Here is a 15,248-nt window from a genome sequence, read left to right on the forward strand (position 1 = left end):
TTTTTCTGATTTAGAGTGCAAAAATAAGTTCAGTTCTCTGAAATGCATTAAGGAAATCTTAATAAAAATAATTTCCAGTTATTTTGATGATCTGGCTCCTATAACATCACAAAGTTGTAGTAATAGGGACAATATAGTAGTAATGTAGCAAATACTTTAGTTAATATACTAAATAGGAAAAAAAGAGAAATTATTACAGATAAAATTGAAGTCCCTTTAATATGTCATTCTGTTCGGTTTCTTCCTTTTCACCCTACCCAAAGGAGAATGATTAAGGATATGAGTGTGTCCTCCCCTGATTTTATACTTCTATTTTTTAAAATTGCATGTAGTAATACACAGCATTGTTTTGGGTCTCAAAATTTTATGTGAGTGATAAGACTATACACCTCATCCTGCAAATTTTTTTACTCAAAACTTTCGAATTTATTCTATGTTAATATATATAAATCTAGTTTGTTTTAGCTGTCATATCATATATCATACTAGAGGCCTGGTGCACACCATTCATGCACTGGGGGGGGAGGGGGTGTCCCTCAGCCCAGCCTGCACCCTCTTATTATCCTCTGGGAGCCCTCGGGGGATCCTTAACACTGCTGCAGAGGTGGAAGAGGCTCCTGCCACTACCTCTGCACTCACTAGCCATGAGCTCAGCTTCTGGCTGAGCAGTGCTCCCCCTTTGGGAGCACACTGACCACCAGGGGGCAGTTCCTGTGTGAGTGTCTGCCCCTGGTGGGAAATGTGCATCATAGCAACCAGCCGTTCTGCCATTCGGTCGATTTGCATATTACTCTTTTATTATATAGGAGGATTATATATGTGTGTACAATACTATTTACATATGCTCTACTAATGGACTGTTGTTTTTATTTTGCTGCATAAAAATTACCATAAATATAGCAGCTTAAATTAACAAAAATTTATTAGCTCACAGTTGTGAGGTCAGATAGGCCAAAATCAAGGTATCATTGGGACTGGGTGCTTATCTGAAGCTCTAGGGAAGAATCTGTTTTCAAGTTCATTTAGTTCATTCTGCTTTAATGTACACGCCACCTTTCCTTCCCAGCTGTCAGCCAGGGACCTCTCTCAGTTTCTCAAGGCAGTGCACATGCCTTGTCATATGGCACTTTCCATCTACAAGCCAGCAACAGTGCTTCAGGTTGTCTGTCTTCCTCATCAGCTACTAAGAAATCTCTGCTCCTTAACCACTCACCTAATCAGGTTATTCATATATTAAGGTCAACTCACTTGGATTTTAAATACATATTAAAAATCTCTTCATGGCAGTTACCTACACTGTCCCTAGATGGGAATCGTGAGAAGGGTCGTCTTTAGAATTCTACCACATGGATATTTAGGTTATTTTCAGTTTTTCACAATTATTTTAAAAGTAGAACATTTATATGCATATGTATTTTTATATTTTTTATTTTTTTATTTTGAAATTTCAGAGAGGAAGGAAGAGGTAGAGAGAGAGAGAAACATCAGTGATGAGAGAGAATCATTGGCTGCCTCCTGCACGCCTCCTACTGGGGATCAAGCCTGCAACTGGACCATGTGCCCTTGATCGGAATCGAACCCGGGACCCTTCAGTCCCCAGGCTGATGCTCTAACCACTAAGCAAAACCAACTAGGGCTCCTTAACCTTACATTTTATATGAAACTCTTATATATACTAGGTCTGTGTATGGTCTTTATCCTATTCCATTGACCTGCTGGTACCACACTGCTTTAAGTAATGTAGCTCTATATTATTATCAGGATACTATATCTTAATATCTGATAACAATAGTTCTTCATCATTCTTTTTTTCAAAGTTTATTTGCCAAGTTTTCAGCTTTTATTATTATTTACTAATGCCAATTAAATACTCTCCTTTTAACACAACTATAAATGATTTCTATTGTTATCTTATACTCTGTTGTTACCTATTTAAGTAGTATTCAGTGAAGCCATGTATCTTTTCACTAGAGATAATGAGATAAATTTTATTATAATTGCTGGTAATGTAATACATTTCCTTTGACATAATTGTGATGCTACTAATATAGCAACATTCCCAAAAGTTATTAAAGATTATTACTATGTAATATGTATAGAAATAGAAAATTAAGTGGCCTAAAATTTAGCATCAAAACCAAGAAGTTAATTCAGACTGGTCTGAATACCAGAATTCTGGTAGATTTGACTATAGAATGTCATTACATCAACAAAAAAAACTAGGAAGGTTACTAGCTGTGACTTTGAATATACTTCTGCCAAAGTTCCACCATAAAAGATTAACTTGAGGAAATTTTATAAAAATGTTATGTGACAAATGAAAAATCCTGAAAAACACACACAAATAAAACATGATAAATGTATTTCAAAAATTAACATTCCATCACTTGTAGGCATTGTTATTTCTTAGAGCATTAATTTACATTATATTCTTGCTTGAGCCAGTCAGATATCCCCATAGTCATTCTAAATAGTTAAATAATTTTTTGCTTTTCTCAAAATAATATTTTTGTTTTTAAGAAGTTGGCAAATAATGAAGATTTAATAAAATATAGTAATGTAATTTATAAATATGTCATCACAGAATACTAAAAAATTTCTTATAGAAAACATTTGAGTATTTAAGCTGCCTCCTAAAATTTAGAAAACCCGGAAAACATAAATTTCTGAAGATGTGGCAATGTTTACACAATCCTTTTTCAAAGTCTCTTGACATACACAGTTCTCGGTTCTAATTTCAACTGGTTTATCTTCAAAAGATGATATTTCGTGGCAAAGAATGAGATCTTTTCAGAGTTCTCCTATAGTTTTGATCTGTATGAAGGTGCTGGATTGAACAAACACAGCCCACAGAATTAAAAATGTGAACACTTGAATGTACAGGATCATGCAAAACAGAGAATTCTGAATTTTTCTGCTTGGGGTGTTTTAATGGAAAATTGTCTTTCATGGGATTTTTTTCTTTATTCTCTCTTGAGCCTATGTCTTTGTCTTCCAGTGCCCGAGCAAGCATGTAGCTAACTTTTCTCTGATGAGCCAAAGCTTCTTCTTTATCATTCAGCTGCATGCACAGGAATTAAACATGTACCAGTTAGTCAACAAGTAACAGTATAGAACTATAGTCAGAAACATTTTTCAAAACATTCAAGCTGGCCCTAGCCAGTTTGGCTCAGTGGATAGAGTGTCGGCCTACGGACTGAAGAGTCCCGCGTTCCATTCTGGTCAAGGGCACATGCCTGGGTTTCAGGCTCAATTCCCAGTAAGGGGGTGTGCGGGAGGCAGCCAATCAATAACTCTCCCTCTCCCTCTTTGAAATCAATAAAAATATATTTTAAAAAAAAGAAATTGCCAAACTGTTTTAAACAATGTTCAATCTGTCAAGTCAGTCAATATGAATAAATTAATTAGGTGTCCACTCATTCCCAAGCTTCATGCTACAAGTTATGGAGGATATTTTTTCAAGGAAGAAGAGAAAACTTTTTTTAAAAATATATTTTATTGATTTTTTTACAGAGAGGAAGGGAGAGGGATAGAGAGTTAGAAACATCAATCAGCTGCCTCCTGCACACTCCCTACTGGGGATGTGCCCGCAACCAAGGTTCATGCCCTTGACCAGAATCGAACCTGGGACCCTTCAGTCCGCAGGCCGACGCTCTATCTACTGAGCCAAACCAGCCAGGGCGAGAAAACTTCTTTCTGCTGAAAATTTTAAGTCATCTGAAGGGAGGAGGAAATACATATACAAGTATATATACATGTAAAATCAACAGGTACTTATCTCTGTAAAAGAAGAGGAAGTTAAATATAAAATTGTTTTTATATTTATATGCAAATAACTAACACTCTCCTATAGATAAGCATGTTCGTATAATGTGAGTCTCTTAATTTGGTCATCTGTGAGATGGGGATAACAGGACTGGTTTCAAGCATGTGGCAGAGATTAGAGGATCTCTGAGGAAGTGGATGGATAAGTACAAGGTCTTGTCATAAACTGTATTTCAGTGCAGATGACAGATGCCTGGCGGTAATTATGGGGAGCCCTGTTTTTTCAGAGGTGGAGCTTAAGAGGGAAGAGCATGCAGAGAGTTTAAGGAGATGAAGGGGCATAAAGGTTAAGTGTAGAGTGGAAGAGTTGAATTAATAAGCAAAAAGAAAGCAACGATACTAACCAAATCTATTAGCATCTTAAAGACTTCCTGAGGATTATCCTGGTCTTCAGTCTTCTTAGAACTGTTTTCTGCAGGGAGCATACCCAACAGTTTCTGCCCTAAGGTCTTCTTAGTCCTTTGTGATAGTGATCCTAAAATTAAACATGAAAATCCAGCTGAGACATAAAAAGACACTTACGGATGTAGTACTTCCAGGAAAAGAGGTACGTTGACCCAAGGCTAATTCACTCCTCGGTCAGGAGGTTGTCCTCCTCAGGGGACTGCTAACACAAGTGAGTCAGATAGCACAGTGGAGGGGGAAAAGCACAGGCTTTAGCGCCAAGATAGTAAATGCAAGGAGAGGTTCACAGTGAGAATCCAGAGCAACAAGCTGCCATTTGTGGCATCACCGCTCCTCAGCTGGCTACAATGGCTGCCCCCAGGAGAGTGCAGCCCATGCTACCAGATCATCTAAGTCCTCCAGAGGAGCCAGCAATCCAGATTTGTATGTGATATCTCCCAATTTTATTTTTTTTTATTTTTTATTTTTTTAAATTAAATCTTTATTGTTCAGATTATTACATTAGTTACTCTTTTTTCCCACCATAACTCCCCTCCACCCAGTTCCCACCCCACCCACCGCCCTCACTCCCCACCCAGTGTCCTAATCCATAGGTGCATGATTATTGTCCAATCTCTTCCCTCACCTCCCACATCCCCCCCCAAGAATAGTCAGTCCATTCCCATTCTATGTCCCTGATTCTATTACAATCACCAGTTCATACTGTTCATCAGATTATTTATTCACTTGATTTTTAGATTCACTTGTTGATAGATGTGTATTTGTTGTTCATAATTTGTATCTTTACCTTTTTCTTCTTCTTCCTCTTCTTAAAGGATACCTTTCAGCATTTCATATAATACTGGTTTGGTGGTGATGAACTCCTTTAGCTTTTTCTTATCTGTGAAGCTCTTTATCTGGCCTTCACTTCTGAATGATAGCTTTGCTGGATAAAGTAGTCTTGGTTGTAGGTTCTTGGTATTCATCACTTTGAATATTTCTTGCCACTCCCTTCTGGCCTGCAAAGTTTCTGTTGAGAAATCAGCTGACAGTCGTATGGGTACTCCCTTGTAGGTAACTGATTTTCTTTCTCTTGCTGCTTTTAAGATTCTCTCTTTGTCTTTTGCTCTTGGCATTTTAATGATGATGTGTCTTGGTGTGGTCCTCTTTGGGTTCCTTTTGTTTGGGGTCCTATGCGCTTCTTGGACTTGGAAGTCTATTTCTTTCACCAGGTAGGGGAAGTTTTCTGTCATTATTTCTTCAAATAGGTTTTCAATATCTTGCTCTCTCTCTTCTTCTGGCACCCCTATAATTCGGATGTTGCTACGCTTGAAGCTGTCCCAAAGGCTCCTGACACTATCTTCGTATTTTTGGATTCTTTTTTCATTTTGCTTTTCCAGTTGGGTGTTTTTTGCTTCTTCGTATTTCAAATCTTTGACTTGATTCTTGCGCTCCTCTGGTCTGCTGTTGGGAGTCTGTACAATATTCTTTATTTCAGTCAGTGTATGCTTAATTTCTAGTTGGTTCTTTATCACAACATCGAGGGTTTCACCAGTCTTCTTGAAGATCTCACTACATTTATCGGCGGCTTCTAGACAGTTCTTTAAAGACCTTAAAAGTGTGGTTTTGAACTCTATATCCAGCAGTTTGCTTTCCTCCAATTCTGTCGTTTGTGTTCTATTTCTTTGTCTCGGCATTTTTTATGCTTTGCTGTGTCGATAGAGTGCCTTTCTGTGCTAAGTGTACCAATTACCTGAGGTAGACACTCTTGGTGCACCCCCTTGTGGGCTTTGTGCACAGTCTTGTTGTGGTTAAGCCTTGATTGTTGTAGTTATCACTGTGAGGAATTGACCTCCAGGCCAATTGGCTGTGGGAATCAGCTGTGTCTGCGGTGGGAGAACTTCTGTGCTGGAGACACCCCTCTGGGGCTAGACTTGCTTCAATGGGGCTTTGGTGCTCACTGAGTCTGCCCCCCTGAGTGTGTCTTTTATGGTTCCATGGAGCTGCAAGCTGGATGGTCCCACTCTGACCTCTGGGCTTCCTGGCTCCTGGATCTCTAGGGAGGTGCTAATCTAGCCTTTGCCTGAGGCTATCCAGCAAAAGCCTCCCTGCAGGGCTTGGGCGGGGCGGGTCCCATGGGATCAACAGGGCGGGGTTAGCAATTATGCCTGCTCTCAGTCTTGCCCTCAGAGGCTCTGCTTCTCAGTGTCCCAGTAGTCGCTGCAAGCCCCTTGGAGAGAAAGCTGCCCTAGGGTTCTGAGCGATGCCAGACAGTCCCACTTCTCTCGTATGAGTGTGGGTCCTTAGAGACTCGCCCGGAACTGGAGCTCAGAGCCTGAGACTCCCTCCTGATTGAAAACGACAACCGCGCCCTCAGCCTCCAGCCCGCTCCGCATGCACTCCGAACCTTAGTATTTTACTTCAGCACTGCGCCTCCTCTGAGCCTCGGTATGCTTTTCTCTTTCCTCCTAGTTGTAGAACTTCCACTCAGCCAGCTTTTTTGTGGTTCTGGATGATGTCCGTTCTGTCTTTTAGTTGTATGTTTGAAGTGGTTGTTCGAGGCAGCAAACTCCCGTGTTTACCTATGCCGCCATCTTGGTTTCTCCCCTCTCCCAATTTTAAATGTCAGCCATTTACCCACATTATTTGAGAACACCATGCAGACCCCACAAAACATATCTATAGGCCAGTGGCCTCTGAACCATGTGAACTCTGCTTTAGAACCAGAAAGACCTGGACTTGGATCTTCACTTAGCCACTTACTAACTGCATGACTGTGGACAAGTTCTGAGCTTCATTTCCTCACCTCTAGAATAGGAATAGTGCCTGTGCCTCAAGGTTGCTGTGGTATTAAATAATAGAGCATCTGCTGCTGGAGGAGAGCGGACAGTGAGCATTTAATTGGTACAGTTTCTGTTTGGGAAAATGAAAAAGTTCTGGAGATGGATGGTGGTGATGGTTACACAACAATGTGAATATGCTTAATATTGCTTAAAAATGGCTAAGGTGGTAATTGTTTTACCAGCAAAACAAAAAAACCCACAGTTGTGAAAGCATCTAGCCCAGGTACTGACAATGTTGAAAAATCCACAACCTGAAATATGTGCACTAATGTTCTTCATCCATAGAAAGAATGCAATTTATAGTACAAGGTACAAAATTAATAGATTTATACAGAGAAAATGTCAAGATTGCTTTTGGAATGCTTTGCAAATGGTCTCCTGGGAAACCGAGAGCAGATAAACCAGTGACTGGGGCTCACACCTGATCTCTTCTGTGAGCAACTGTGCAAAGTGGAAACACCAGACCAGCTGACCACTCGCAGCTTCAATGGGAGAATGAATCTGTCTACATTCAGCCTAAAACAGGACCTGTGCTTGTAAACTCTCTTAGGACTTGTCTCAAGAAGAAAAGTTGATGCCTTCAGTGTTAACCACACAAAAGAAAAGGACCTGTAATAATCATCCTATACCTGCTCAGATTATTAGAATATAGTACTAGTAAAATTAGAATCTTGTCACTAAGAAACGCAGAGTTACTGAAACTTGTAAGGACTTGTAACATCTTTTCAGAGATGAATCAATTATTTAAATTCTGCTTCTAAATCTCTCAGTGCCTTAAGGGAAAGCAAAGACTGGGAGCTACACCTATCAATCTATGGAAAAGTTCCTAAGGTTTATTACTAGCTAAGAAAGGCAGGAATTCTGGAATATAAAATGAGTCCAGCCCTAGCCGGTTTGGCTCAGTGGATAGAGTGTCAGCCTGTGGAGAGAAGGGTCCCGGTTTCGATTCCTGTCAAGAACACGTATCTCAGTTGCAGGCTCCTCCCCAGCCGTGGCCCTGGTCAGGGCGTGTGCAGGAGGCAACCAATCGATGTGTTTCTCTCACATCGGTATTTTCCATCTTTCCATCTCTCTTCCACTCTCTAAAAATCAATGGAAAAAAATATCCTTGGGTGAGGATTAAAAAATAAATAAATAAATAAATAAATAAACAAATAAATAAAATGAGTCCAGCCCAGTCGGTGTGGCTCAGTGGTTGAGTATCAACCTATGAACCAGGAGGTCACAGTTCAATTCCTGGTGGTGGGCTCGATCCTCAGTAGGGGGCGTGCAGGAGGCAGCCAATCAATGATTCATCATTCATGTTTCTCTCCCTCTCTTCTCTGAAATCAATAAAAATATGTTTTAATAATAAATAAAATGAGTCCAGCCCTAGCTGGCATGGCTCAGTGGATAGAGCATCAGCCTGTGGACTGAAGGATCCCAGGTTCGATCCCGGCCAAGGGCACATGCCTGGGTTGCAGGCTGGATCCCCAGTAGGGGGTGTGCAGGAGGCAGCCAATCAATGATTCTCTCTCATCATTGATGTTTCTATCTCTCCTTCATTCCTCTCTGAAATCAATAAAGAAATATATTTAAAAAATAATAATAATAAAATGAGTCCATACTCAAGTGCTGAAATGAGTACAAATCTACCTCTTAAAAACCCAGCTTGGTCTACATAGCACTATCCTTATGGCCAATATCCATACATAGTAGCAGGCCTTCTATGCAAGTGACAGAATGTGACAAGCTTTCATAAGATTACTTTTTAATCATGTCTGCCCCTCCTTTTCCTATTTCTCCCATCACTCTTCTCCCTACAATGCTGCCCTCAAAGAGTATTCCTTTGAAATAGTTGCAGTGTGGCTCCTATCAAGGGCATAGCAGAGAGAAGAGATGCCCGAGGATGATCGCCCACACAGTTGTTGTCCATGGTAGAAATAAATATTCTTAATGTTTCCCACTGATTCCTAAAAGGCTAAACACATGGACTATGTCTTATTTCCCTGGCAAAATCACCTACCTTGAGGTGGACATGGAAGTTTTTGTCAAGGAATTATAGAAAACAACCATATAAATATTGATTTTGTACTTCCTATAAAGTACTGTTGAGGACTTCACCATTATATTTGCTTAATGGCCTCTATAAGTCTCATGTCACAAAAACTTTTAGGAGTTAATTTCAGGACAATGTGGAATGCCATTAGAAGAGTACCAACAATTATCCTGTTATTTTATGGCTTTGTTAATCCCAATAGCTCATCTACATATGTAACATCCAGTGATCCCTTTCTTCCCATAGATACTAAAATTTTAAATCACAACTGTATGCAAAATTTTAATTATATTATCAATTGTATTAAATATGCTTAATCAACTTTGATTATAACCAAAAACTTCCAAAATTACACCTAATTTTGTCATTATAGTTCATATTTACCATCCTCTTTAAGGTGCTTCAAATTTATCCATTTTGTTTCTTTTTTACACATTTTATTATCCATTTGTGTCAATCTTAGTGCCTGGTCATTTTTCCTCATTAATTGTTGCTCAAATGCAATTCTGAATGCATCTGCCATTATGTAAGCTTCTTCTTTTCTCTTCTGCAAAAGTTCCAGCTGGTTTTGAAAGAAAGTTTGAAAGGTGTCAGAGGCAAAACCAGAATAATTCTTGCCTGAATGCTGAGTCAGATTAGCTAATGCAGTCTCCCTGCCTAGCATGGGACTGCTCTGTCCTTGGTCTATTTCATCTGCTTTAATTAGTACGTGCCCGTTCTCGTTGGCAGGAGCTGCCCCCTCTGAACTGGATTACCAGAAATTCCCCTTGTGGTGGCTGTCAGTTCTCTTGGACTTCATTATCGTTGACACGCCCTGTGTGTGTTTTGCCCACTAGGGAGAAGGGAGACTGCCAAAGCCTGCATTTCAGTACTCCGGTGGGCCATTCCAGACAATACCACTGAAAATGATTTTGAATATCTTTCAGACACCTCCTATAGTAGACCCTTACTCTGATCTATGTAATCATATGCTTCTCCTAATGAATTCTTAATATTTAGCTGTTAGCTTTTCCATATAGTCTGAAGACTTTAAATTTCATACCTTCAGTAAAGGTAAAATATTTTTAAAATTATGGCCCATGCTAAAATGACAGCTACCATTTGATTAAATGCTGGGCACGTGCTAAATATATATCTACTTCCTCTATTTCTTACAACAACCCTCCAAACTAGTTATTACCCTTTGTCTAACATATGTGTCCAGAGCCAGAGCTAGACAGTGATGGACCTAAGATCAAAGCTAGGTTTGGTAGCACAAAGGCTCCTTCCACTGAACCTCACTGCTCTTCTAATAAGCTTCATGTTGATCTCATTAATCAGTGATGCAGATCCTAGCAATTTTAAGTAGAAGTGCACCTTCTCTTCCAATCCTATATAATAAAAGGGTAATATGCAAATTGACCCTAACAGTGGAATGACCAGGAACGACCGGTCGCTATGATGTGCACTGACCACCAGGGGGCAGACGCTCAACACAGGAGCTACTCCCTGGTGGTCAGTGCACTTCCACAGAGGCAAAAGAGGCTCCTGCCACTGCTGCTGCACTGAACAGCCTCTCCCGCCTCTGTGGCAGTGCTAGGGACAGGGGTCCTCAAACTATGGCCCACGGGCCACATGCAAATACAAATATTTGTTCCCGTTTTGTTTTTTTACTTCAAAATAAGATATGTGCAGTGTGCATAGGAATTTGTTCATAGTTTTTTTAAAACTATAGTCTGGCCCTCCAACAGTCTGAGGGACAGTGAACTGGCCCCCTGTTTAAAAAGTTTGAGGACCCCTGGCTAGGGATGTCCGACTAATGGCTTAGGGCCATTCCCCATGGGGAACGGGCCTAAGCCATTAGTCGGACATCCCCCAACGGCTCCTGGGCTGCCAGAGGGATGTCTGACTGCCAGCTTAGGCCCAATCCCTGGGGAGCAGGCCTAAGCCAGCAGGTGGACATCCCCCAAGGGGTCCCATACTGGGAGAGGGTGCAGGCCAGGCTGAGGGACCCCCCCCCCCCGCCACCTGAGTGCACAAATTTTCATGCACCAGGCCTCTAGTATACAGTATAAACAAAATAAATAGAATTTAGGAAGTATTAACTACAGTCTTAGGCAAACAACTTTATGTGGCTACAGTATCATGCCAAATACTATTTGTATTCTGGAACCATATCCAGTTTATACGTTAATGCTATTTTATAAAACTAAGCATAAGATCCATCATCAATGACTAGTAAAATTAAGCTAATAATGGAAAATACTTCCATTTATTCTACTATTAATAGAGAAACAAAACCAAGCTTTTACTGTTCTGATAATACGATACCTCTTGTTTGAGCTGAAGAATCCTTTTCTGAGCAGATGCCGCCATTTTGGCACAGGAACAGGGGCTCCCTCCAGGACCATGACAAAGGCAGGCTCCAAGGACCGCAAGCTTTAAATCCAAAAGCAATACCCTGTTACTAAGTGTCACACTGCTTAGCTGGACACAAATGCAGGGGCACACCCACACACATTTCTAGTCAAGCATTTTATTCAAAGAAATTGGGGGGAAAACAGAAGAAAAATGAGACCAGCATTTCAGCATCCAAGAGAAGGTTAATTACATGCAAATGAGGAAAGAATGTTGGTACTTGAAACAAAAACATAATGGAATTCTACCTTCCTTCTTTTCACTCTCCACCTTCACCTTTAACCTGGCACCAGTTTCCTATAATTCTGAATCTTTGGCAGGAACTTGACCTAGTGAAGTCAATATTAACATCCACAATGTGGACTTCCTGTGACTGGACTTGGCCCTGCTGCCCAGCATTCATTATTGCTGGCTCCTGTCAGGGAGAGTCGCATACTCAAAAATGAATGAATTTTAATGTCAATGAGAAAAGCAATCATCTGTTCACTTCTAAAAAAAAAAAAAATCTATGATTATATAATGTGAGGCCCTACTAACATAGCTTCTGCTAAAACTGTAAAACTAAGGAATAAAAGGAAGTAAATGGCTAACATATCCCTTAATCTCCAAGAATGACATGCATGAAGGGTATGGTACCAGCAAGACAAGAGCTGAACTAGACAAACCCATGGGCCTTTCATTCTCAAATTGTAAGTATGGTGCTGTCCTGGAATGTGTAACAGATGGTGACGATGGGAAGTAGAAAATTTCCATCCTTCTAAGCTTTCATACCTGCTTACCTACCTCAAGGCCTGAAAACTCTGTAAAGTCACTTTTAGCATCGCACATGTTTTCCTGAACCATCTTCTGCTGTTTGATTTCAAGCATAGCAAGGGCTTCCAAATACTGTTGAGTCAAGCCTAGGAAGGGCCATACAAGAAAGTGTTAGTTATGAGGGCCAACTCTGGTCTCACCTAATCTTGTTACATCAACATCTATACTCATTCCTTACAAGCAATGCGTATATAACAGGCATTGCCCACAAAATTTGGCACCATCCAGAAAATCTGATAGAATAGTGGGTATGGATGGAGTGAGAGAATACATGTGTAACACTAGGTAAAATGTTATTACTTCTAAGTGGAAGTATCTTAACTTTGCAACCTAAGTCTAGTCTTCATTTACTCGGAAAATTTGTAGCATTTTCAAAGAGAAAATATACAAAGGCAAATTAGTCAGAGACGTTGTAGGTAGTGAGATAACCAGAGATAATCATATTTGTTTTTTGTCAAATGTACCAGCAATCCGCCCTAGCTGGTTTGGCTCAGTGAATAGAGCATCGGCCTGCAGACTGAAGGGTCCTGGGTTCAATTCTGGTCAAGGGCACATGCCCAGGTTGTGGGCTCAATCCCCAGTAGGGGGTGGACAGGAGGCAGCCAACAATGATTCTCTCTCATCATTGATGTTTCTATCTCTCTCTCCCTCTCCCTTCCTCTCTGAAATCAATAAAAATATATTTAAAAGAAAACATACCAGTGATCCAAACTCCATCAGATTTTTTTATTAAGAATTTTCACAAGAGGATTTCAAACCATTTAGAACATTTCTGCTATTTACTGGAGAGCAGAAAACAGTAACTTCCCCCCTCTTGTCGCAGGGTGGAGTGGGAGGGAGGATGGGGAGGGGTTGTCATGAGCAGCTTCTGTCTGAAGCACTAACCTAACACAGGAGAAATCTCCTCTGCTCAAATCACTGGTACGGAGAAGCACTGTGTGTGTGTTCTCACCTGGGGCAACGCCAAACTCACGCAACTACACTAGGAAAAGTGCCTATCTCAGGCCATGACCAAATTCAGAACTTATTTTTGTCCCCTTCAAGCCACCACTTTAAAATAGTTTCTGTTCAGAAGGGAGAATCAATATCTTCTCTTAGAATTTTATAAAAAGTTGGTACCACCTTAATATTCTTAAAACACTTTAATATTCTTTCATTAATTTTTGTCGTAAGGTAGCTCATTATATAAGGGATGTGTGGGGGGGGAGTGCACACATATACACCCGACTCTTGAACAACACGGGTTTGAACTGCGTGGGTCCACTTATACACCAATTCTTTCAATAAACATACAGTTGACCCTCCTTTTCTCTGGATTTTGCATCTGATGATTTAACCAACCTCAGATGGAAATACTGTTTTCAATCCATAGTTGGGAATCCATGGATATGGAGGGCTGATTGCATGCATTGTTCCACATCATTTTATTTTATTTTTATTTTTTTAAAATATATTTTATTGATTTCAGAGAGGAAAGAAGAGGGAGAGAGAGATAGAAACATCAATGATGAGAGAATCATTGATTGGTTGCCTCCTGCATGCCCCCTACTGGGGATTGAGCCCGCAACGCAACCCAGGTATGTGCCCCCAACTGGAATCGAACCTGGGACCATTCAGTCCACAGGCCGACACTCTATCCACTGAGCCAAACCAGCATGGGCTCCATACCATTTTATATGGGGGATTTGAGCATACAAGTATTTGGTCTCCCTTATAGTGGGTTCTGGAACCAATCCCCCACAAATATAGATGGATGACTTAATTTTCAGGGAGTCAAAAGTTATATGTGAATTTTTGACTGCACGGAGGTTGATGCCCCAACCTCCCCCCGTGTTGTTTATTTTAAAGATTTTTTAAAATATATATTTTTATTGATATCAGAGAGGAAGGGAGAGGGAGAGAGAGATAGAAACATCAATAATGAGAGAGAATCGTTGATTGGCTGCCTCCTGCACACCCCCCACTGGGGATCGAGCCCGCAACCCAGGAATGTGCCCTTGACCAGAATCGAACCTGGGACCCTTGAGTCCACAGACCAATGCTCTATCCACTGAGCCAAGCTGGCTAGGGCCACCCCTCTGTGTTGTTAAGGGTCAACTGCAAATGTAAAAAATTTCTAATTCTTAATGAGTCAAATATCATCTTGAAAAATTAAGGATGACCGTATTAGTGATAAAGTCACAGAAGACACTTATGAAAGAAACTAATGTTAAATAACTATGTTATTTACAAACTTTCCCTACTAGTGTCCCAAGAGAACCTACACCTACTCAGGTTCCTCAAACATCAGGTACTCTATCATTTATTTTACATGGAGTATAAAAGCTAAATGATAAAGGAGAAATAGGGAGAAATTTTTCATAGGTTTGAGGTTTTATTTTAGAGTGATGGAAATGTTATGGAGCTAGATGGTTCCACTTTTTAAAATTATTTATTATTATGTATTGGTTTGGGGTGTATGCTTAGTGGTTAGACAATCATATACTTTACAGAGTGTTCCCCTGATAATTCTAGTTCCCCAACTGGCACCATACATAGTTATCACAATATTATTGACTTTCCTATGACTTACTTACCTGTGAGTATTTTGTAATTAGCAATTGAATTGTTCACTTTTATTTATTTTATTTTTTTCTATCACCATTTATCCCCCATACACCTCTCCCACCTCCACCCATCCCCTCCCCCTGAGAATTGTTCACTTTTTTTTTTTTTTTTTTTTTGGTAATGTATTTTTATTGATTTCAGAGAAGAAGGGAGAGGGAGAGAGAGATAGAAACATCAATGATGACAGGGAACCATTGATTGGCTGCCTCCTACTCGCCCCCTGTAGGGGATCGAGCCCACAACCTGGGCATGTGCCCTTGGCCGGAATCAAACCCGGGACCCTTCAGTCCACAGGCCGATGCTCTACCACTGAGCCAAACCGGCCAGGGCGAGAATTGTTC

The 15,248-nt window shown here is 40.5% G+C and overlaps 1 protein-coding gene across 2 annotated transcripts in view; it reads right to left on the reverse strand.

The window, feature by feature from the left end:
• Positions 1-1,973: 1,973 nt before the first annotated feature.
• CCDC125 (coiled-coil domain containing 125) overlaps positions 1,974-15,248 on the reverse strand; it is a 30,683-nt gene continuing 17,408 nt past the window's right edge. Inside the window, exons 8-12 of one of the 2 annotated variants that reach the window (XM_070412123.1) lie at positions 12,271-12,386; positions 11,401-11,508; positions 9,475-9,652; positions 4,170-4,300; positions 1,974-3,061 (exon numbers count right to left, since the gene is read on the reverse strand). In XM_070412123.1, the coding sequence (XP_070268224.1) occupies positions 2,753-3,061; positions 4,170-4,300; positions 9,475-9,652; positions 11,401-11,508; positions 12,271-12,386 (842 nt within the window). In that variant the 3' untranslated portion in view covers positions 1,974-2,752. Of the gene's footprint in view, positions 3,062-3,348; positions 3,718-4,169; positions 4,301-9,474; positions 9,653-11,400; positions 11,509-12,270; positions 12,387-15,248 lie in introns of those variants that run through there. The other variant, XM_070412124.1, reaches the window with a different exon arrangement.

This window comes from Myotis yumanensis, unplaced genomic scaffold (assembly GCF_028538775.1).
Source record: "Myotis yumanensis isolate MYYU_CA2020_CCGP unplaced genomic scaffold, mMyoYum1.0.hap1 SCAF_4, whole genome shotgun sequence".
In the NCBI taxonomy this organism is placed as follows: domain Eukaryota; kingdom Metazoa; phylum Chordata; class Mammalia; order Chiroptera; family Vespertilionidae; genus Myotis; species Myotis yumanensis.